The following is a 23,050-nucleotide window of genomic DNA, read 5'->3' on the forward strand; positions in this document are numbered from 1 at the left end:
TACTCTCCAGATTTGGCCCCCAGAAACTTCTGGCTGTTCCCCAAACTCAAGAGGCTACTGAGAGGAACATGACTTCAGAAAAGAAAGGACGTTATGGCAGCCATGACAGCTGAGCTAAATCCATTCCAAAAAGAGACTTTCTCAGCATGCTTCCACCAATGGCAGCACCAGTGGGAGAAGTGTGTGGAGCCCCAAGGGAACTACTTTGCAGATGACTAGGTGTCCAATGCTCCAGGTAAACCAGTTTTTCCCCTGCCAAAGGGCAGATAATTTTCTAACAGACCTTGTATGTACTACATCTCCTAAACCACTGGATCATTTTCAACCAAACTTGATACATATCTTTAAAGAACCACTGTGGAGGTACGAAACACCTACCTGTCAAAGGAGTGAAGCTGCAGGTGAAAAAGAATAGCTCATGATGCAAAAATTGGCAGAATATATTCATTCAGTGTTTGAGAATGAGAGCACATAGTGACTTGCAACCAACTTTATACATAATTTCAAAACATAATGAGATTGTTCTTGCTGATGCCTCCCTCAAAATCATGAAAGGAAAAAACTTCATTTCTTACTATAGTTTTGCTGTTCATGCAGAAAAACTCCTGCATTATGCATGATGTTTTAGTTTCTTAATACCTTACTGTTAATTTTATTCACAACATGTTTTCTAGGCAGTATCCACATATTACCATGGGCATACATGCAAAATTATATAACTGTATGATGCATAGTTCAGGAGATATGACATCATAAACATTGAGCTATGTGAAAATGATACTGTGGGGCAAAATTTGCCAGAGATACATGTGAAATATGTTGAATTATTTGATATGTGTATGAGGATAAAGCCACAGGTAAAAAGTGATATGTGATTCATAAACTCCTGGATTGATTTCAGTGTAACTTGGTAATCACATTCTTACTATCTGAAAAGAAATGCTGTGAGTATAAGAACCAGAAAACTCAAATTGGGGTCAGAATGATAACCTGGAGAGAGAATGGGGTAGAAGGAGATGGACAGACAGACAGACAGGGAGAAAGAGGAGATAAAGAGAGAGGGGGAAGGAGGCAATGGACAGAGAGAGGGGGAAGAAGGAGATGGGCAGGGGGGGGGGGGGGGAGGGGAGGACAGAGAGGGGGAGGAAGATACAAAATGATAGAAGACTGGAATAAATACATACCCTGGCAAGGACAGGTACTTAGCTAGTACTAAATAATTGTTAGATACAAATACATATAAACTGGAATTGTGGTCATCATATTTAAAAAAAAAAAATACATACTTTAACAGCACATGTTAATGTTACAGTCAACTTCAATATAGCTGATATTTCTGTAGAGTTTGGATCTGCAACTAACAAGGATTTCTCTAAAGCAGTGATCTTTACATGGTGTGAAAACTTTAGACATAAAATAAAACTATTTGTGTTATTTTATTTTGCACTGTGTTAATGTTATTCATCTCAGTGCAACTATTTATTACATATACTGTCAATTATTGCTATGATAATGTTGTTTATAGTTTGTTTTCTAGGTTACTGTAAATGTTCACAAAAGAAAATGACCCTGTTTGTCAGCTGAGAGAATACATGAAACATGTTGGTAGTTTTTACAACTTACTTTTGTTGTTTCTTGTTGTGATTAAACCATGAAAACAGACTCGGACGTGCTGCAGATATTGTCAGGAACAGTGTTCAGAGTTGTTTATGATGACCTGATTACTTTCAAGGACATTTCATATTAATGTGTGCTTTATTTTATGTTACACATCATTTGCCATGACTTTTAGGCTGTATGCACATAGTTTAACTTCCCTTAATTAACAAAGCAATATCTTCAATGATGGTCTACTTTCTGAGTTAATTATTCTAAAACTGTTGTTGTGACCAAGTCTGAGACAGAGAAATTCTGTTTGCTCATCTCAGAATTAACTCGTCTACCAGTATCAATTAAAACAAATACGAAATAACTCAGATAAAGTTATTTAATTCTCATGATACCTGCTAATCTGTAAGAACATGGCTACCTGTATAATCATTCAGCATATTTATCTGTTAGTTAAATTTCTAACTTCATAATAACTTCTCCAAAACAGAAGTAATAGAACATAACAATTACAACAACAGACCAGAGCTCAACATCAAGTGTTGAGTGTCAAATGAGGATGTAGCACTATCTACAATAAATGCAATTAAAGAAGGAAGCAACAAGAAAGTACCAGGTCCAGACAATATATACAAGGAGTGTCTTAAAGACTCCCTTGACAACAGGGAGAAACTATGGAAGGGCCTAAACAAGTGCCTTCAGGTAGGAATTTTCCCTGCCTTTGAAACAGAAACAATAGAGATACCATACAAAGGGAAAGGAGACAGGGCATCCCCAAATTCATCTAGAGGGATGGCACTAGAAAACAATTCCCTCAGAATAGTAAAAAAAAAAAAAGTACTCAACAAAAGACTACGCAACGAAGTCAAGGGGCCGGCTGCTGTGGCCGAGGAGTTCTAGGCACGTCAGTATGGAACAGCCCTGCTGCTACAGTTGCAGGTTCGAATCCTGCCTCGGGCATGGCTGTGTGTGATGTCCTTAGGTTAGTCAGGTTTAAATAGGTCTATGTCTAGTGGACTTATGATCTCAGATGTTAAGTACCATAGTGCTCAGAGCCATTTGAACCATTTCTGAAGTCAAGGGAAACATCCTGGAATGTCAGTTTGGCTTTACAAAGGGCAGTAGCACATTATAGACAGTGAAATACTTAATGGACCAGATATAAGACACACAGAGACACCAAAGAGGAAAATACTAGCAGTCTTCATAAATCACAGGAAAGTGTTCAACTCAGTAAATAAACAAAAACTAATGGAGAAACTGAAAAGATTGACCAGAAAAGGGGAACCACAAATGAGAACAATCAAGGCACACCTTCAACAAAATGTGATCAAAACACAATGATGTTAAAAGTCTCAGAGAAAATTATACAGATGAATGAAGTTCTCCAAGGAGATCCTAAAAGCCCAGTACTGTTCAACATCTATACAGCAGATGTGACAAAATTAAGAGAGGAAGACTCAAAAGCATAAATGTTTCTAATGTAGACAATATGGTGATAGGATCAGTAGTAACAGAGGATGTACAGGGTGCACTGCAGAGACTAGAAAATTGGACAAAAGAAACTGACCTAAAAGTAAATCAAGAGAAGACAGTTCAATTGTCTTTCAGGAAGGGAGGAAGAACATCACCCAAAGACAGCGTGCCTCTGTACAATGAAATGCTACAAATAGTAGGGGAATATAAACACCTGGGAATTACAGAAAAATGTTGCAGTATCCATATTCAAGGAAGAGCAGCAGCCATCAAAGACTCATTGAATATCTTGAACATAATCAATCTATCAACAAGCACAGAGATGACACTGTTCAAAGCTGCACTGGTGCTAGTCATAAAATATGGAACAGAGGTTATGTGGGAAAATCTTAAGTTCAGCAACATGGAAAGAACAGAAGAAAGATGATTTCATGAAATGTCTGTCATAACCACAAGCACCAGAATGAAGATGAAGAATGTAAGAAAAGAGAAGGCAGTGAAATGATGTTGCTGATTATAACTGCGCCATGACAGGAGCGGCACCTGCAAGAAGTGAATATAAGTGTTGCTCCTGCCAGCCTTGGCCACAAATTAGTGGAATGTATTCACAGACCATAGCACAGCCCAGCAGAGAGTGCTACAACAACTGTTAGTAGTTAACCACAAACTGTATGACAGATTTGCAGGAACATTGTATATAGCCAAGGACTCTGAATTATATTGCATGTCGCCCCTTGCTTGCGACAACATTTTGAACATTCAAGTTAAGAATTGTCAAATCTGTTTTATAGAAATAAAACTACTAATGTTCCAGAATGAAATTTTCACTCTGCAGCGGAGTGTGCGCAGATACGAAACTTCCTGGCAGATTAAAACTGTGTGCCAGACCGAGACTAGAACTTGGGTCCCTTGCTTTTCATGGGCAAGTGCTCTATGTTATTTACTTGAATTGTTGTATAGCATTCCAAGAACACAGCATCCCTCAGGCACCCTATACAAGACAATTTGGCAAGAACCCACAAAATGGATCCTAATGTTCAGAAAAACTGCACCATCACAATTTACATATGAACTCATTAAGAGACTTATTTCATAGAGGATATCAGATTAAAAAACTGGATACTAGGAAATGATCAACGTCATGCTCCAGAAGAAGATATACAAAAGGAACAAATCTGCAACTGCCCTTAGCAAAGGAAAAAAATAATTTGTAAGAGAAAGGTCACAAAAACTTGCAATAACTTGTATACAAATTCTCAGTCTGAAAACATTTTTCACATTATTAATAACAATGGTGTCATACATGCTTTCCTTCCAGTCTTCTTAATAGCTAGTTGATTATTAATAAGAAACATAGTCACAGACATGTGAGCTACCATCACATTACGTATGTAGCTTTCCAGGGTTCCCATTGAGAGCAGGCTCTGGGACATGGAAACTAGCCAAAATGTAAATTTTATTTAATTTCAATTAATTGAGTGACTCAACATTATGAAATATTAATTTGTTTACTCTTCCTGAAGAGATTACTGGCTGGACTAAGCAGCACAGCAGGCTATGTTGCTATTCTAGAGCCCATATAAGAGAGGACAATTTTCTTTGGTAGAAGCCAGGAAATAAAGACTAGAAAAAATCTAGAATCAAAATTAAAAGTGTCAGTAAGTTAGCTGCAATGCTGAGGTTGGCTCAGTTTTTTCTCCTTATTGTCTTCAGTTTAATAGCATGATAGAACTGTATGGAAATAAAGCAACTGCCCAGGTCCTAGTGAATGCACTAGCTTATCTTCATCATCAGAATCTGGGGGAATGAGATGATAGTGCTGAAATGTAACAGAGCTTCCTAAACCTCTTTGCAGAATGTACAAGTATTTTATTGGCATTTTGAACATCAATATACCTCTCAAGACTAGAACAATCAAGCAAGTAACAGATGCACCAGACTGTCACAAAATTCAAATTATAGTGCTACAAGGAATGGGATATAATGTAAAAAAATCATTTTGAATTATTTACAGTGGAAAATAACAATCTCCATTCCCAAGAAACTAGTAAAGCTGGCACAGAATTTACATATGAAAGAAGTATCACAAAATAGCACTGAACTTCATTTACATCTACATGGATACTCTGCAAATCACACTTAAGTGCTGGCAGAGGATTCATTGAACCATCGTCACAATAATTCTCTATTATTTCACTCTTGAACAGAATGTAGAAAACACAAATACCTATATCTTTTAGTGAAAACTCTGATTTTCCATATTTTATTATGATGATCATTTCTCCCCATGTAGGTGAGTGTAAACAAAACATATTCGCATCCAGAGGAGAAAGTTGGTGATTGAAATATTGTGAAAAGATCCCACCACAATGAGGAACGTCTTTGTTTTAATGACATCCACCCCAAATCCATATCATGTCTTTGACACTCTCTCATCTACTTCTTGATAATACCAAACACACTGCTGCTATTTGAACTTTCTTGAAGTGCTCTGTTAATCCTATCCAGTAAGGATTCCACACTGTGCAGCAGTGTAGCGTAGGAAGTCCCTTTAGCAGATATGTTGCATTTTATAAGTGTTGTGCCAATAAATTGCAGTCTTTTGTTCACCTTCCCCACAACATTTTCTATCTGTTCTTTCCAATTTTTGTTTGTAATTGTAATTCCTAGATATTAATTTGAATTTACAGCCTTCAGATTTGACTGGCTTATCGTGCAACTGAAGTTTGACAGATTCCTTTTAGCTCTCATGTGGATGACCTCACACTTTTCATTATTTAGTGTCAAGTGTCAATTTTTGCACCATCTTTTCTAAATCATTTTGCAATTTGTTTTTATCTTCTGATGGCTTCAATAGATGATAAGCAACAGCATCATCTACAAACAACCTAATATGGCTGCTCAGATTGTCTCCTAAATCATTTCTACAGGTAAGGAATAGCAAAGAGCCTATAACACTGCCCTGGGGAATGCCTGAAATAACTTCTGTTTTACTTGATGACTTTCCATCAATTAATATGGACTGTGACCTCTCTGACAGGAAATCAAAATCCAGTCATGTAACTGAGACAATATTCCATAAGCAAGGTATTTGATTACAAACTACTTGTGAGGTACTTGTAAAGTGTCAAAAGCCTTCTGGAAATCTAGAAATTGAGAATTTATTTGAAATCCCTCATCAATAGTACTAACAGTTCATGTGAGTAACGAGATAGCTGTGTTTCACAAGAATTATATTTTCTAAATCCGTGTTGATTATGTATCAACAGATTGTTGTCTTTGAGGAAATTCATAATGTTTGAACATAATATACATTTCAAAATCCTGGCATTTATCAATGATAATGATATGGGCCTATAATTTAATGCATTACTCCTATTGTCTTTCTTGAATATTGGTGTGCCTATGCAACTTTCCAGTCTTTATGTATGAATCTTCCATCAAGCGAGTGGTTGTGTATGACTTGTAAGTATGGAGCTACTGCATCAGCTCACTCTGAAAAGAACCTAACTGATATACAGTCTGGGCCAGAAGACTTGCTTTTATTAAGTGATTGAAGTTGCTTCACTAATTCTAGGATATCTGCTTCTGCTTTACTCATGTTGACAGCTGATCTTGATTCAAATTCTGGAATATTAGTTTGTCTTCTTTGGTGAAGGAATTTTAGAGGGCTGTGTTCAGTAACACTGCTTTAGTAGCACTATCACTGACATTATTTCCATTGCCACTGTGCAAAGAAGGGATTGATATTTTGGAACTGTGACTTATTAAACTGATAGTTTGGTAATTTTCACACGTCAGCACCTGCTATCTTTGGAACTGGAATCATTATATTCTTCTTGAAGTCTGAGGGTTTTTCACCTGTCTCATACATCTTGCTCACCAGATGGAATAGTTTTGTCATGACAGGCTCTCCCAAGGCTATCAGTAGTTTTGACTCAGGTCTTACAGTGCTCTGTCAAATTCTTCACACAGTATCAGATCTCCCATCTCATTTTCATCTATGTCCTCTTCCATTTCCATAATATTGGCCTCAAGTACATCTCCCTTGTATAGACCCTCTATATACTCACTCCACCTTTCTGCCTTCCCTTCTTTGCTCAGGGTTGGTTTTCCATCTGAGTTGTTGATATTCATACAGGTGGTTCATTTTTCTCCAAATGTCTGTTTAATTTTACTGTAGGCAGCATCTATCTTCCCCCTAGTGATATATGGTTCTAAATCCTTATATTTGTCATCTATCCATTCCTGTTTAGCCATATTGCACTTCCTGCCAATCTCATTTTGTAAACCTTTGTATTCCCTTTCTCCTGTTTCATTTACTCAATTTTTATATTTTCTCCTTTCATCAATTAAATTCTGTATCTCTTGTTTTGCCCAAGGATTTCAACTAGTCATCATCTTTTTACCTATTTGATCCTGTGCTGACTTTACTATTTCATCTCTCAAAGCTACCCATTCTTCTTCTACTGTATTCCTTTCCCCTGTAATTGTCAATTGTTTCCTAATGCCCCCTCTAAAACTCTCTACAACCTATGGTTCTTTCAGTTTATTCATGTCCCATGTCCTTAATTTCTTACCTTTTTGCAGTTTCCTACTACTGAATTCCAGTCCCTCTAACTGTTAAATTTTCATCTCACTTAACTATCTGAATAATTTCTTTTATCTCATCATATGTTTCTCCAATCTCTTCATCATCTGTGGAGCTTGTTGGCATATAAACTTGATCAATTATGGTTGGTGTGGGCTTCATGTTTATCTTGAGTACAATAATGTGTTCACTTTGCTGTTCATAGTAGTTTATCTACAATCCTATTTTTGTATTCGTTATTCAGCCTCCTCCTGCATTACCACTATTTGATCTTGTATTTATAACCCTGTATTCACCTGACCAGAAGTCCTGTTCCTCCTGCCACCGAAATTCAGTAACTTCCCCTATTTCTAGCTTTAACCTGTCCATTTGCCTTTTTAAATTTTCTAACCAACTTTCCTGATTAAGGGCTCTGGCATTCCACCCTCCAGTCCATAGAATGCCAGTTTTATTTCTTCTGACAACGACATCCTCCTGAGTAGTCCCCACATGGAGATCCGAATGAGGAACAATTTTTTTTTCAGGAATGTTGTAGCAATTTCCAAGAAAAAAAAGCAAAAATAAATTACATATATGAAGGTAAAAAAGGAACACTTGACTCTCATTACCAACTGTTTCTAACTAAATTAAAGTTTCAACTCAGAGACTCAAACCCAGAATGAGTTGAAACCCATAAAATGACTCAGAATTTCTTAAGTAAAACTCTGGCATTTACCTTGTAAATACACATAACAAAAATCAATTCATGTAGCTAGATGTTATGGATACTCTCATGAAAGCTTCCTGAATGTGTCGGCAAGCTTTTGAGTAAATCCAAACACAAATGGCAGAATGACACATGTGGCAAGGCAATAGAACACTAAATCATAGCCTGGTAAAAATGGAATTGCCACAAGACAACGCAAAAGTAGCATGAGATCACCTACATTAAGAAAAGTACTTCAAAGATCATCAGATCTGAAAGCTGACATTATGATCAAGACAGAATGGCACATATGAAACAAGATTTCTAGAACACCTTCTGCAGAATCTCTAAAAAGTATTCAGATTAGCAGTCACCCAGGCTGTGTTTTTAGCATCTTAAAGGGCATTTGGAAACAAATACTGGAAAAAAAGAAAAGTGTAAACTTCTAGAAAATGAATTCAAAGGTCTTTTAAATTGAGAATCACCTTAAGATCAACTCCCTGTACAAAATTCATTCCAGCTCCATATTCAGAATGTGTGACATTAGAAGAAATTAAGCAAATAACTGAAAAAAGGTGCCACATGAGAATATGGTATAATAGCAAAAATGTAAAAATTAAGTGGCAGTAATGTCACTCAGAAAATTCACATATCCTCACAGATAGACACCAGATAAAAATACCAAGTGTCTGGAAAAATGACTAATCCACCACTTGCATGTAAAGGGGACAAAACATATATCAGTAACTACAGAGGACTATAAACTTGAAGCACAAACCGATCATTTAATTGAAGGAGATCAGGCAGAATTAGGGAAAGGCAGATCCTGTGCTGCACAAATTTTCAATCTCAAAACATCTTACAAATATGCAAAGGCCGACAGTTGATGATCACCTGTGAAAGTTGCTGAACATTAGACTCATAAAGTGTGAAACTTTTTTGTAATTGATAACAGAGTGTAGTTTTAGATTATTTTTCTTTTAGTGTTTTTTGAACTTGCATAAATAAATGAAACCCATGAAGCCTTCAATAAAGCACATGACTCAACAGAGAGAACAAACACTGATCCACATCTTAGAAGAATTCAAAGCATAAAAAAAGAAAAAAAACTAAATTGTGTATGCAAAATGTATAAATCTTTTGATATTAGAGTGGGAGTCTGATAGAGAGCTAGACTAGTCACCTTTCCACTTACTGTTCAATTTTGCATTGAAAAAAAGTGCTCAGGACATAAGAGGAACTGAAGGGATTAACTGCGGGCAGACAAGACACACACACACCTACATGATTACACTGTGCCAGTTGAGTAGTACACTGTGTTGGGACTGGAGATCTCCAGCTTCATTGAGGTCAGAAGTTGTGTTGGGTGGAGTCGGTGAGGGGAGAAAGGTAGTGAGGAGTGGAACAAAGAGTTGGAGAACGTTGGCTAATGGCTTGTAGGGAGGCAGGAGGTGCATGGGCTAGGAATGTCAGAGAGAAAGGCTTCCTAAAATCCATAAAACTGACAATCCTAGATACCCCAATTTAGGAACTTACTATAATTCCACTGAAAAAACTCCGCTCTTATGGATCAACCCCTCCAGCCAATTTCCCGCAGTATATCCTCTCATATTAAAGCTGTATCACTATATGTCAAGGTTGATTCCACCTCCTATACACCAACATCTCCTATGCCTATTGTATTTGTTATATGATCCACTCACTCCTAGACTCTGTCTCACTGTTCACATACATCCACTTCTCTGTGAAGTGTCTTGTAAGCCCTGCTGAGCATCCATTCAACTGTTTCCTCAGATACACTGTTCAATCAACTAGGTGTATCCATGAACAGCAGTTTCAGAGGAATTCAAGTCGTCAACCATTTTGCACTGAGCAGTATTTTTGAGGTTTGGAAGGTATATATCTACACCTATATCTATACTCCACAAACCACTGTGAGGTGCATGGCAGTGAGTACTTCCCACTGTACCAATTGTAAGGGCTTCTTTCTGTCCCATTAATATACGAAATGTGGGAAGAACGATTGCTGAAACATCTCTGTATGTCCTGTAATTAGTCTAATATCTTCCTTGTAATATCTATGCAATATTTCTAGATTTTTTGGGACAGTTTGCATCAATCTTTAAGCGTCTGCTGGGTTCAACTTTTTTTGCATCTATATGACACTCGCCCATGACTCAAACAAGCCTCTGACGATTCATGCCATCCTTCTATATGTACTTTCAATATATCCTTTTTGTCCTGTTCTGTATGGGTCCCACACACTTCAGCAATATTCTAGGATGGTTTGGATGACTGCATTAAATGCGTTCAAGTCACTGCAAAGGAGGAACGTCTGGGAGAGTTGTACAGTGCATTCCATGTGAGACTATTTCACTCTTCAACTATGGTGTCATTTTGGATACATGCAGGCAATGTATCACTACTTTACATGGAATGTGTAGTGGTACTTGCAAGTTGGTAGCCACTAGAAGAGTCAAGATGTGGTACAGTCCATTAAAGAAGACCGATACACCACTTTTGCTATTCTTCCCTCTGAGGATATCCTTTCTGTGTTGGCTGCAATCCTGTCAGATTCATTACTAAGAGTTTCTTCTGGATATAACCACAGGAACAATCCTTCTATGGAGTTATTTCCCCCCAGGTGTTTCTTGAATTCTTTAATGTTCTACTGAAGTATGGAATCCACTTTATCCATGTCTCTTGTACCTTCTCTCTTCTTATTTGAAGACTATGTGATGTGTAAGAGGGAAACAGAAACATTTGGTATGTCAGATTGATTACCAATTCCATGAATTTACAGACAGGTCCTCATTAATCACACTGAAAGCAAGAAGAATGTGATAGTTTCTGTTTTGAGTTCTGATCTTATATTCAATATTCGTCATTTGATACTGAAGTTGGTGAAGCTTTTTGTATACTATTTGCTGTCTGCTTTGATGATTTGGTTGAGCTTCTTCTTCTTCTGTTTTTGGGGGGGAGAGGGGAGCAGGGGGGGGGGGAGGCACTTGCAAGCACAAGTGCTTGCACTAGTGTTGTTCCTACATGCAGGGATGAAAGTAACAGCTGAACTGAGATGGGCTGAAAGCAATCAACTGATTTCTAAGGTGTGATATTAGTGACTTGTTATGTTCCCTATCAAATGTAGCTCACCTAACCTTCTGTACAAGTTATTTTAGTATTTTTGATGCAGGGCTGGAATGAGACACTAAAAAATGTCATATTTAAGCTGTAAGGAGAGTTGTTCAAAATAACTATCATAAAATGCTAATTCATTATTCTGCAAGTGTGGTTTTTTTCCTTAATACTATCTTCATCATGAATAAACACAGGACTCATGGGAGATTTTATGATTATTTAAAAGCACAATTCACCACCTATTACTGTTTTTTGTTGACATCACAGTGCTATCAACTGTAGGCAGTCTAAACAGTTTGTGCCGACTGTGGTGTCTGTTAAAACTTCTGATTATTTATATAATTTCCTCTTTATGGTTATATTATTCATACAGATCCACAGTTGTAGTCAGCTTTGTGTGTGTCAGAACTAATAGTTTCATCTGAGAGACCAAGGCCAATTTCCTGTTGCATCCCTATTCTAGCCAAGCTCGAATTCTGTTCAAAAATAGTTCAAATGGCTCTGAGCACTATGAGACTTAACATCTGTGGTCATCAGTCCCCTAGAACTTAGAACTACTTAAACCTACCTAACCTAAGGACATCACACACATCCGTGCCCGAAATAGGATTCAAACCTGCAACCGTAGCAGTCACGCGGTTCCAGACTGAGGGCCTAGAACCGCTAGACCACCACAGCCAGCGAATTCTGTGTCCGATGCATTCATTGTCGATAGAACATTAACTTTTATTCATTTAGACATGCCATATTCTAGTCTCTTCGAGTATGAAATACAAGAAAAATGCATGCTAATCCTTCCTAGTCTTACGATCACTGCATGAAATGAAAAATGTAAAACGTACAACTGTTCCACACACTGCTGCAAATATATTAAATGAACTAACAGTATTTTGTGTGAACAACATCCTTTTTCTTCCAAACAATTTCTACCCAAGTTACTAAAGTGTTTCTGTTACAAGCTTTCACTAACTTTATCAAATGGTTATGATCCTGGCAGTGCATTTCATATTCCTTCAATGCCTTTGTTGAAGTCTGAGCCAGTGTCGGTAAGGACCCCAAAAACTGTTGAATTCTTGTAATATATATCGCACTAGAATCTCTTTGTGATTTCATCAACATGTCTACTGCACTGTCCCTGAATTTTTCCACAAATGTAAGTTTTCCATTACCATCCCTGCAAGAGAATTTCAGGCTGGGAAAAATTTACTCACTCTACCAACAGCCCTGATGCAGATGGCAGTGATTTTAGCCCCTTTGTTTATTTAATGTAATTCCTCATAGAGCAGTGTTCCTGTGGTAATGATAATGATAAATGAGCTGTAGCTTTCATGAACTGTCTATGATCACAATCAGCCAATACCTACGTCAGTGATGTCCCCGCATCATGAGGGAGTGTCTTGTTAGGGAAAAAAAAGGAGTGGTATGGAAGGTGTACCTACAGCACATGTGCATGAGCAGTAAACATCATTCATTTTGTCACTCATATCTTCCATATTTAAATTATTTATCAGATCTGAGGTTATCTACATACTTTCTGAATGATCATTGTTTATGTGGTACATATACCATATAAAACCCAAAAAAGTCTTCCAGTTTACTTTGTAAATAAATCCTAAATTTTCTGAAAGAGAAAGTGCTCTCAGATCTTTTATATTTAAACATACCAATAATTTTCCATAACTATAAGACTTACTTGTTGTCTCTGGTGAGATTCAACATTTCATGCTCGATTTTCAGAAGTAACATTCTATCCTTATGATTCTTGTTCAGTGTTTCCCTTATGAACTGCTGCAAATCCACGCCAGTGCTGTCTGTATACTCGTTGCTGCTGCCTGCAACACATTATTTGAAACATTTATCATATACCTAAAACAAATAACTAATATTCAGCAAGAAATATAAGTGGAGACCTAGGGAACAGCCGTGAGACAAGGTGTTGGACATTAGAGACCAGATCTGACACACCCCAGGTCATGAACTCGACTTCAGAAGACGGCCAGGCCGGGCGCGGACGGCGGAGGGAACACCGGCCACCAGAGAGGGACAATGTAGCCGCGTCTGGCGGGCGCGGACCTCAGATGGAACACACGACGCGGCGCGGACCGATCAGGGAGCGCCCAGCACGCAACAGAAGTGGAAACCGCAGTAACAGTCATGAGATAGAGTACCTAACATCTCAGATCGGGTCTGACACACCTCAAATGACAACCACAACCGTTGAGGACGGCCAGAACCGGCGCCGACGGCAGTCGGAACATCCGCGACTGGAGGGGTCCGTTGAAGCCGAGTCTGGCGGGCGCGGACCACAGATGGAACACTCGACTCGGCGCGGACCGATTAGGGAACGCCCCGCTCCTCCCAGGCATAAATACTGGACTCGATCGACCCAAGGACCAGTCTCAGGTAGCACCTGAAGAAGACAGCGAGGCACGCTGTAGAAATATCGTGCGAGAACGACGCGTACATCCGGCTGGATTCCCGAATATCCAAGATGTCAACTAATATATAGTTACAGTATGAAAAAAGCAGAACATCAATAAAAAAAATGGTTCTGGTTGCACAGCCTGTACTATATTATATGCACTAACCTCTCTGTGGAGGGACAAAACGTCTGAAACAGTCCATAGTGAAAGAGATTTGCAGTTGTCAATCACCGTAAATAAATATAACGTATTGCACATACAGAAGCAAAGAGGTCCATTAAAGTTCGACTGGCGATAAACCACTGGAAACAGTAACAACCGTAAAATACCTAGGAGTAACTGCATACATGTCCGAAGGAACATTGCATCGTTCTACTGCACTGCAATATCATATCTTAAGAGAAAGATTGGCGGAGCTTTGGCGGTTTGAAACGGGATAGATTCCGTGAAAGCCGACTTATTCCATAGCTCGTTTCATCCTAACCAGGACGCACAAAACGTCAAACGTAGTTTTCCCAACATTCAGGTTGCTCTAAGAATGTTCTTGCCACCCTTTTGGTAGCAAACAACGATGGGAAAACGTTATTTTCAAAACTGATCAAACACGGGTTTTGAAGCTCATTGTCAGAAGACAGGCTGAACGTTTTGGTATCATTCGGTACCGGTATGAACTGTAGCCACAAATCAGTTAGTCATTATGATCATTTGAAACTTTTATTTTAAGGCTGATAATCTTGGAAAATATTTCGTTTGCATTTGACATAGGTAAAAGTCTAACATAGGTAAAAGTCTAACGTAGGTAAAAGTCTAACTGCCCTTCCACTTTTTCTCTCACTATTCTTTCCCGTATCCTCTCCATTATTTTTGCTACTTAGGATATGAGTGTGATCCCTCGATAGTTATCACATACTTTACTGTCACCCGTTTTGAAAACTGGGATTATTATTCCCTTTCTCCATTCTTCAGGTACACAGTTTTGGGCCCAAATGCATCTTATTGGTCTGTATAGCCACTGTAGCCCAACTGGTCCAGTTGCCTTTATCATCTCCACAGTAATTTCATCTATCCCAGGAGCCTTTCCTTTTTTCATTTTTCTCAGAGCTAGTTCCACTTCTAACATGGTTATGTCCTCCTCTTCTTCCAGACTCTTGCTCCCCTGCCATACTTCTATTCCCTTTCCATTGTAGTTCTTCACATTTAGTAATTTATTAGAGTACTCTTTCCATCTTTTCCTTATCTCCTCTGGTTGCATTAATAGTTCTCTGCTTTCCCCTTTCACTAGCTTTCTGTATGTTTTTACCTTCCTCATACTCTTTGTAATTCCATATGTCATCCTCTTACCACTAGTAACATATTTTTCCAACTCTCAGGTGAATTTCTGCCAGCTTTTCCTCTTTTTTCTGGTACCATTTTTTACACTTACTTTTACTGTCCTGTTATTTGCTTTTACTTTCCGCTGTTCAGTCTCTGTTCCATTCATGACAGGCTTTCTTCTTTTACTGCCTCCTTCACCCTTTCATTCCACCATGGTGTCTCCTTTTCCATTACCCTTCCAGACACTCTGCCACAGATCTTCTCAGCAGAGCTTCCAAACGCTTCTATGAACTTACCCTAATCCTCTTTTGTCCAATAGTAGATTATATTCTTCCTTGATGGCAACTGTTTTCACTAAATACTCCAATTTACGATTTTTGATCTCCACTTGTTCCATTCCAGTTTTCTTTTGCGTAGACACAACAGCCTAACTGCACATAAAGGAGTAATTTCTGTAATATCGAATGTTATATGTCTGTTTGATACGTTGCTAAAAGGCCTATGGAATAATATTATTCGTGGGATCAACGTTACCTTGGAAATATTTGTATTAGTGTTGCAACAATGCCTTTTAACTTCGCTTCTCTAACCTGTAGCCAGCAAAACAGAAAGCTGTCTACACTAGAGTAGCGCTAGTTGCCACATCTGTAATCACAATGCTGCTGCCAGCTCTGGAATATTGTCGGCACAGCAAAATGTGGGGGTCACACAGTCGCAATGGTGCCTTGGATTACAAACGTCTGAGACCCGCACTGCGCCGTTTCTTTGCCCTCTGATTCATTTCCTGTCGTAACAGCGGTGGGAAGAGCAACAATAAATACCACCAATTCCAGCTATGCGTTGTCTGTTACCCGCTGCAGCCACCTTTGAAAGGTACTCCACTATAGTCATAGACCAGATGTGGATCATCCAACACACTACTGCTACACTATGTGATCAAAAGTATACGGACACACCCAAAACATACGTTTTTCATATTAGGTGCATTTTGCTGCCACCTTCTGCCAGGTATTCCATATCAGCGACCTCAGTAGTCATTACGCATCGTGAGAGAATGGGGCGCTCCGCAGAACTCACGGACTTCGAATGTGGTCAGGTGATTGGGTGTCACTTGTGTCATACGTCTGTGCGCGAGATTTCCACACTCCTAAACATCCATAGGTCCACTGTTTCCGATGTGACAGTGAAGTGGAAACGTGAAGGGACACTTACATCACAAAAGCGTACAGGCTGACCTCTTCTGTTGACTGACAGAGACCACCGACAGTTGAAGAGGGTCGTAATGTGTAATAGGCAGACATCTATCCAGACCATCACACAGGAATTCCAGGCAGCATCAGGATCCACTGCAAGTACTGTGACAGTTAGACGGGAGGCGAGAAAACTTGGATTTCATGGTCGAGTGGCTGTTCATAAGCCACACATCACCCCAGGAAATGCCAAAAGTGGTAAGGTGTAAGAAGCGAAAAAATTGAACGATTGAACAGTAGAAAAACGTTGTGCGAGTGACGAATCACGGTACATAATGTGGCAATCCGATGGCTGGGTGTTGGTATGGCGAATGCCCGATGATCCGTCATCTACCAGCGTGTGTAGTGCCAACAATAAAATTCGGAGGCGGTGGTGTTATGGTGTGGTCGTGATTTCTTGGAGAGAGCTTGCACCCCTTGTTGTTTTGCGTGGCACTATCACAATACAGGCCTACATTAATGTTTTAAGCACCTTCTTGTTTCCTACTGTTGAAGAGCAATTCTGGGATGGGGATTACATCTTTCAACACGATCGAGCACCTGTTCATAATGGACGGCCTGTGGCGGAGTGGTTACACGACAGTAACATCCCTGTAATGGACTAGCCTGCACAGAGTCCTGACTTGAATCCTATAGAACACCTTTGAGATGTTTCGGAGGGCCGACTTCGTGCCAGGACTCACCGACCGACATCGATAACTCTACTCAGTGCTGCACTCCGTGAAGAATGCCATTCTCCAAGAAACCTTCGAGCACCTGACTGAACATATGCCTGCGAGAGTGGAAGTTGTCATCAAGGCTAAGGGTGGGCCAACACCATATTGAATTCCAGCATTACCAATGGAGGGCGCCACGAACTTGTAAGTTATTTTCAGCCAGGTGTCTGGATACATTTGATCACATAGTGTAGATGCCACCTCCGCTAGCTGTTGGTCTGCTGGTTGTGGTTAGTCCTGATGCCACCAGGAGGTGAGCTGGTGCCTTCCAGCTGGGGGCTGCTGACTTCAGGGCACCTACTGCTGGTTATGGTTCCAACCTGGCCCGACTTACTTCTGAGCTGCCTCCTGCCTGCAGGTATGCACTCAACTACTGCAGGCTTGCATCTGCCGGCTACTGTCGCTGCATCCTACGCTTAGGTCCTCGGTTTGCCTTCGTGCTTGGGTGTTCCCTGCGCTGAGTGACACTTCTGTACCACACGGTGTGACTGACTTGCTACAGAGCTCAAACTCGCTGCGTTTTCCCTTCGTGCCTGGGCCGGACATGGCACTACACTCGCCAATGAACTGACAACGTAACTTCGTCACTGCTGCTGCCTGTATGGTTTAACGACTTTGGGCACTGGCCGTCATGCTGAGCTAAGCACACACCACTGTCCAGGACCAGCCTGTGTCTGTGGGTGCTGACTGCAGTAAGCTGACATTTCGACTGCTCTAAAATATGCAATGACTAAATGAATTAGCGTCTTTTCACTGTATCTATGACTTTACATTGATTTCCCCCCTGGCTCTTCGTGACTGCCGCTCTGTCAAACACCTGCACCACCACTGCGACCTGCAACGAAGTTATTAACGTGCAAGCCATCAAGACACTCGTTACAACTAGTGTCAGAAGTGGCCACTGGATTCGAGAAGCATCGTGGGTCAACGCACACCCCATCAGCAGAGTGAGATGAGTGAAGAAGAAACTAACTTTTCGTGTTTATAGTCTCTGTGAGTGCGATGGCTGGTCATTACCTGGATTGGTGTATGTATTTTAGGATCTAATTCATAGGGTCCAGACTTGACTCAATTTGAAGGACATGTAAGGGAATAATAAGCTGATGAGCTTCCAGTGACGTGCACACCATGTAACTTATTAAGTGAAAATGCACGCTGTACAGAATCGCTCCATTTGTTGCACATAGTGCTAGACAGTGTGCATGGGTCACGATCAGGAGCAGGGACTCGACAATGTTTCGATAGTGTTACAGTCAGTTGTATTTATGTTGTTTCTCTTGTTTTCTTATGTATTAGACAAGGGCTTCATAATGAATAATCCAAAAACACAGGAAGTTACCACTCTGGTAGTGGTGCAGTCTTTACTGGAGCAGGTAGCTCAGTTGAGAGCAGATGATACAGAGCTGCATAAGCAGTTGTATGCTGTAAGAGAGGGCATGGCTTCGTCCAGTCTGATTGTTCTCACCTTAGATTCTAGCCGATTTCATCGTTTTTCATGTAACTATGAGGGATGGCGTGCTAATGTTTATAAATAATCTGTGAAGCTGGGATTTTGTACAGATGAACAGTTGTTGCAGATGATCAAGCTGCGCTTGACAGGAGACGCGAGAAATTATGTCATCTACCATGTGGACCTAAGGAATGTTCAAGCGCTTGATGAACTCAGGAAAGGTCTGACATAGCGCTGTAAGAGGTAAAACAGCTACAGATACTATCGTGAAAAGTTAAATGGGATGTTACAGAAGCAAAACGAATCTGTTGGGAATTTTCTAGATAGGTTGTAGAAGATCAGTGTGGAAACCTATCAATTGATGGATACTGACATAACAAATAGGATCTTTCTGGAGGAAGCGAAAGAAACGGCGTTGGATGCATTTCTAAGGTGACTGCCACATAATGTATCAAGAAAGATACTGGCAGAATTTCCAAAGGACTTAGCTGACGTCATAGGTATAGCTATGGCACTGGAGGAAACGAATATGGTAACAATAGACCGGAGATAGATGAAATATCCTCTCTACTGACGTGAAGTGCTATTGGTGTGGTTTTTTAGGTACCTTATGAAGAGAGTGTCTATAACCATAATGTAAGAGATGTGGTAAAGTGAGTCCCTGAGAGTGGAAATGTAGGAGTAGACGGCACAGTGGGAAAGGGTGTAATGTAAATAATCAACCATTAGCACTTAATCACATTTGTGAGTACTTCTCATGTAACTACAGACGTGAAGTCCCGTGGACCGCGTTCGGGAGGCAGGAAAAATACGTAAATACCACCATCTAGCGCTACTGTTTGCATTTAGCAACACATATGTATTCTTCAGATATACATAAATGGTAACGTACGCACAAAATATTGTTTCAGTGCTGTGGAAAAGACCCATTCATATTGCACTCGAAATTCTCATGGAAATTTACGGTGATGGACACATATCGAAATATTTAAGTGTGGTCCCTTACTTGAAACTTAGTAGTTGCAGGTTAACGTTGAACAGGTACCATCAGTGTTAAAATTAATGAGTATTCTCGGCAGTGAATTACACAGAAAAAATCTGCACTACTGAAAGCGGCCACATATCGCGTCACCCTACACGCACAGCGAGACACGTTACTTGAGCATTCCAGACAAATTGGGACCTTGCACTTGCAACACATATAGCCTGTCTTCCTCTTCTTCTTTGGTGGACAAATTGGACATGTCTTCCTTCCATCCCCAGGTAGTTTTTCCTCCTTTTCGAGGTCTTCATGGGACCTTGCACTTGCAACACATATAGCCTGTCTTCCTCTTCTTCTTTGGTGGACAAATTGGACATGTCTCCCTTCCATCACCCGGTAGTTTTTCCTCCTTTTAGAGGTCTTCATGGAGGCGTACCTCAACTCCTAGAACTCGACCAATAAAAACATTTCGCTTCTCGTGGAAGGCGTTTGTTCATTATTCTTTCGCGCATTGAAGGTTGGATCAGTTATTTCGCCAGAGCTTTCATGAAGATCATCCTGGTAAGTAGAGTTCTTTCTTGAATGTCTGATGAACAGTATATGCACTCATAACACTCATATCAAGAATACGGGAAAACACAGCCAGGGGTCAGCGTTGTGTACGGTGGCTTAAACAATATTTAGCACTCTTTTCATCTCCAGTATCTACACCACTCCCTGTGTTATCATAGTGGAATATAATTACAGGCTTTCACTTAGCACCTAATCTTCTACGGAAAGATGCATGGTTGACGTAATAATTACTGCTTTTCCTTTCTTAGGCACGTGGGTAATCAGCGTGGTGTGTTGGGTAAATGCGTACAGCGTTGTTCCAAATTCATGTCCATGGGAAGGTATGAAAGATGCTTTAGATGGAATATATATTTTTGACTTACAGCGTCCTCTAAAGCTGATTAACATTTCATGAACTGTAGCATTAACTCAAAGACTATAGGATCGCTGCGAGTTTTTATGGAATTAATGTAGAATGATCGTTATAGCAACTGCTGGATCAGAAATCTTATGTAACTCCTTGTCATCAGGGTTTTCAAATCTAAGGCAGTTGAGAACTACAGCAAATCTTGCTGATGACATATTGATACGGAAAATATCACAGCCAGTCCCATCAATACAAAAGAGCGAACGATGTCTTCGTTATTCGATTGGAATACAGCAGTGTAGATGAGAAGCCCGATGAAACTCTTCATTTCACATATTGCACAAAGTCTGACTTCTGTTCTCTCAATATTTGTGTATTTTCTCGGATTTTTTTCAAGTTTTTCATTTATCCGCTAGCTGGACTGCTGGTAGCACTTCGGAACTCACGTGTGACTCCTTTCGCTGATTTCGAACGATTTTTTTACTACCACGCTCTTCAATGATCGACAGGCCCTGTCCGTAGCCAGCCGTTGTGGCCGAGTGGTTCTAGGCGCTTCATTCTGGAACCGCGCTGCTGCTACGGTCGCAGGTTCGAATCCTGCCTCCGGCAGGTTAGTTAGGTTTAAGTAGTTGTAAGTCTAGGGCACTGATGACCTCAGATGTTAAGTCCCATAATGCTCAGAACCATTTGAACCATTTTGAAGCCCTATCCATCAGTACACGAGGTCATCTTGGCCTTTGTTTAGCTGCGGTTATTCTTTCACAATCCATCACCAACAGTCGACTTGGGCAGCATAAGAAGGAATGAAATTAAAAGGTATGTGCTGAGATTCGATCAGGATAGAGCCAGTGAAAAATGTCGATAGTTCCCAACCGCAAGGTTGGACGAGTAGTACATCTTCGAGTAGTAAGAACTTTGACAGCTAACAGAGCTAGGTGCACGCGGTAAAAGTTTGAGTAGTGGTGAGGAGATGCGCAGAGACAGCAGACGTGTTTCGAGTCGGAGCTTGATGCCTGCAGGAGGCAGCCGGGTCGTGACAGCATCAAAGTAAGAATTGGAGTTACACACATAATAAGCTATATATTGAGCGAAACTTGGCACATACCTGGGGAAACTAGAAAGAATAATTAATAAAATAGGTTTTCTTTGGTTAAATAATGTCTTCAAGCTAGATAGAAATCTCATTGTTGATTCAATAAGCGTTTTGTGAAACTTTCTCGTAAATCCATGCTATAGAAGTTTTTTTTTGTTTTTCACATGTCCCTTAAAAGTTTGAACAATAAATATTTTTTAGATAAAATTAGAGTTTCATCTCACACCTTATGTCGTTCTCTGCATCCTGTGCTTGCATTGAACCAAAAGGTACATTAAAGTAAAGTTCACACGAGTAAGGCTAATAATTTCATTTATCAGAGTAAAATAATCTATATGCCATTGCACAGTTGGCAAATTATTCAGATCAGAACAGAATTTTTATTAAGTAACAAACAGGGCCAAAATGAGTAAAGTTATCTAGAATGACAATTTTATGCCATTGCACTACGGCTGAGTTAAATATATGTTTTATTATCGGCTAAACGGGAAGGAGTGCACGAGCTAAGTCCACAGACGCAGTCAGATGCAGGTTGGTGACTTTCATTTATTTTTACCACTAAACTTTCATGCAGTCAGATGTGTATTTTGAGTATTAATTTTCCAACAATATTTTCATGCAGTCAGATAAAGTTCAGTTCAGTTAAATACGCAGTCAGACGCAAGTTTTATTAAAGACTAAAGCAGTCACATGCAGTTCAGTCTAGTTTAAATAGAGAATTTTTATTAACAACACTTTCAAAATGTCCGTGATGGATTTATTACTCAGATGACACGCACGTTGGAAGTTACTGAGCTCTTCTGACAGAACCACTTTGCTGTTACTGCTTCTCTACTGACAACACAGTACTGCCCGCCTCCTTTTATATTGGCGTGTACGCCTCTCGTGACATCTAGCGGTCAATTCGGCATTACCCGGAGATGTCCGGCTACCGACCAGACAGTGGATGTGGGTGTCTTACCTCTGGAGAGCGAGGGCGAGGAGCCGTCGTTGCTGCCCTGGCGGCGCACCTTGTGCCTGGAGGCGGGGCGCGCCACGCTGAGGCTGGCCTGCTGCGCGGGCAGGTCGGCGGCCTCCTGCTGCCCCTCCGGCGTCGCGGCGGCCGCCGATTCGCTCTCCCCCGCCGCTTCTGCCTCTACCTGCGGCTGCGGCTGCGGCTCAGCGCCCGCCTCCTCCTGCCCCTCCTCCTCCTCCTCCTCCTCCTCTTCTTCTTCTTCTCCTTCTCCTTCGTGCTGTGCATCAGGATCTGGAGGCGGCGACGCCTCTTCTCGGAGTGCGTGACTTCGGACCAGCAGCTTGACTTTCGAATTTGCCTGCAAGCATAGGCCGTACACACAACGTAAACATACGTACTGAAATTTCATTTTTATTACGCACTGTAATTAATTTAGTAATACGTAGAGTT

At 40.4% G+C, this 23,050-nt stretch overlaps 1 protein-coding gene across 5 annotated transcripts in view; it reads right to left on the reverse strand.

Annotated features, from left to right (window-relative positions):
* The window catches only part of LOC126298590 (cAMP-regulated phosphoprotein 21), a 1,220,135-nt gene that overhangs the window by 320,009 nt on the left and 877,076 nt on the right, over window positions 1-23,050 (reverse strand). For all 5 annotated transcript variants that reach the window (XM_049989965.1, XM_049989963.1, XM_049989964.1 and 2 more), the window contains 2 exons: window positions 22,607-22,958; window positions 13,192-13,330 (listed from right to left, as the gene is read on the reverse strand). In XM_049989965.1, coding sequence (XP_049845922.1) covers window positions 13,192-13,330; window positions 22,607-22,958 — 491 coding nt within the window. The remainder of the gene's footprint in view (window positions 1-13,191; window positions 13,331-22,606; window positions 22,959-23,050) is intronic.

The sequence above is a fragment of the Schistocerca gregaria genome, chromosome X (assembly GCF_023897955.1).
Source record: "Schistocerca gregaria isolate iqSchGreg1 chromosome X, iqSchGreg1.2, whole genome shotgun sequence".
In the NCBI taxonomy this organism is placed as follows: Eukaryota; Metazoa; Arthropoda; class Insecta; order Orthoptera; family Acrididae; genus Schistocerca; species Schistocerca gregaria.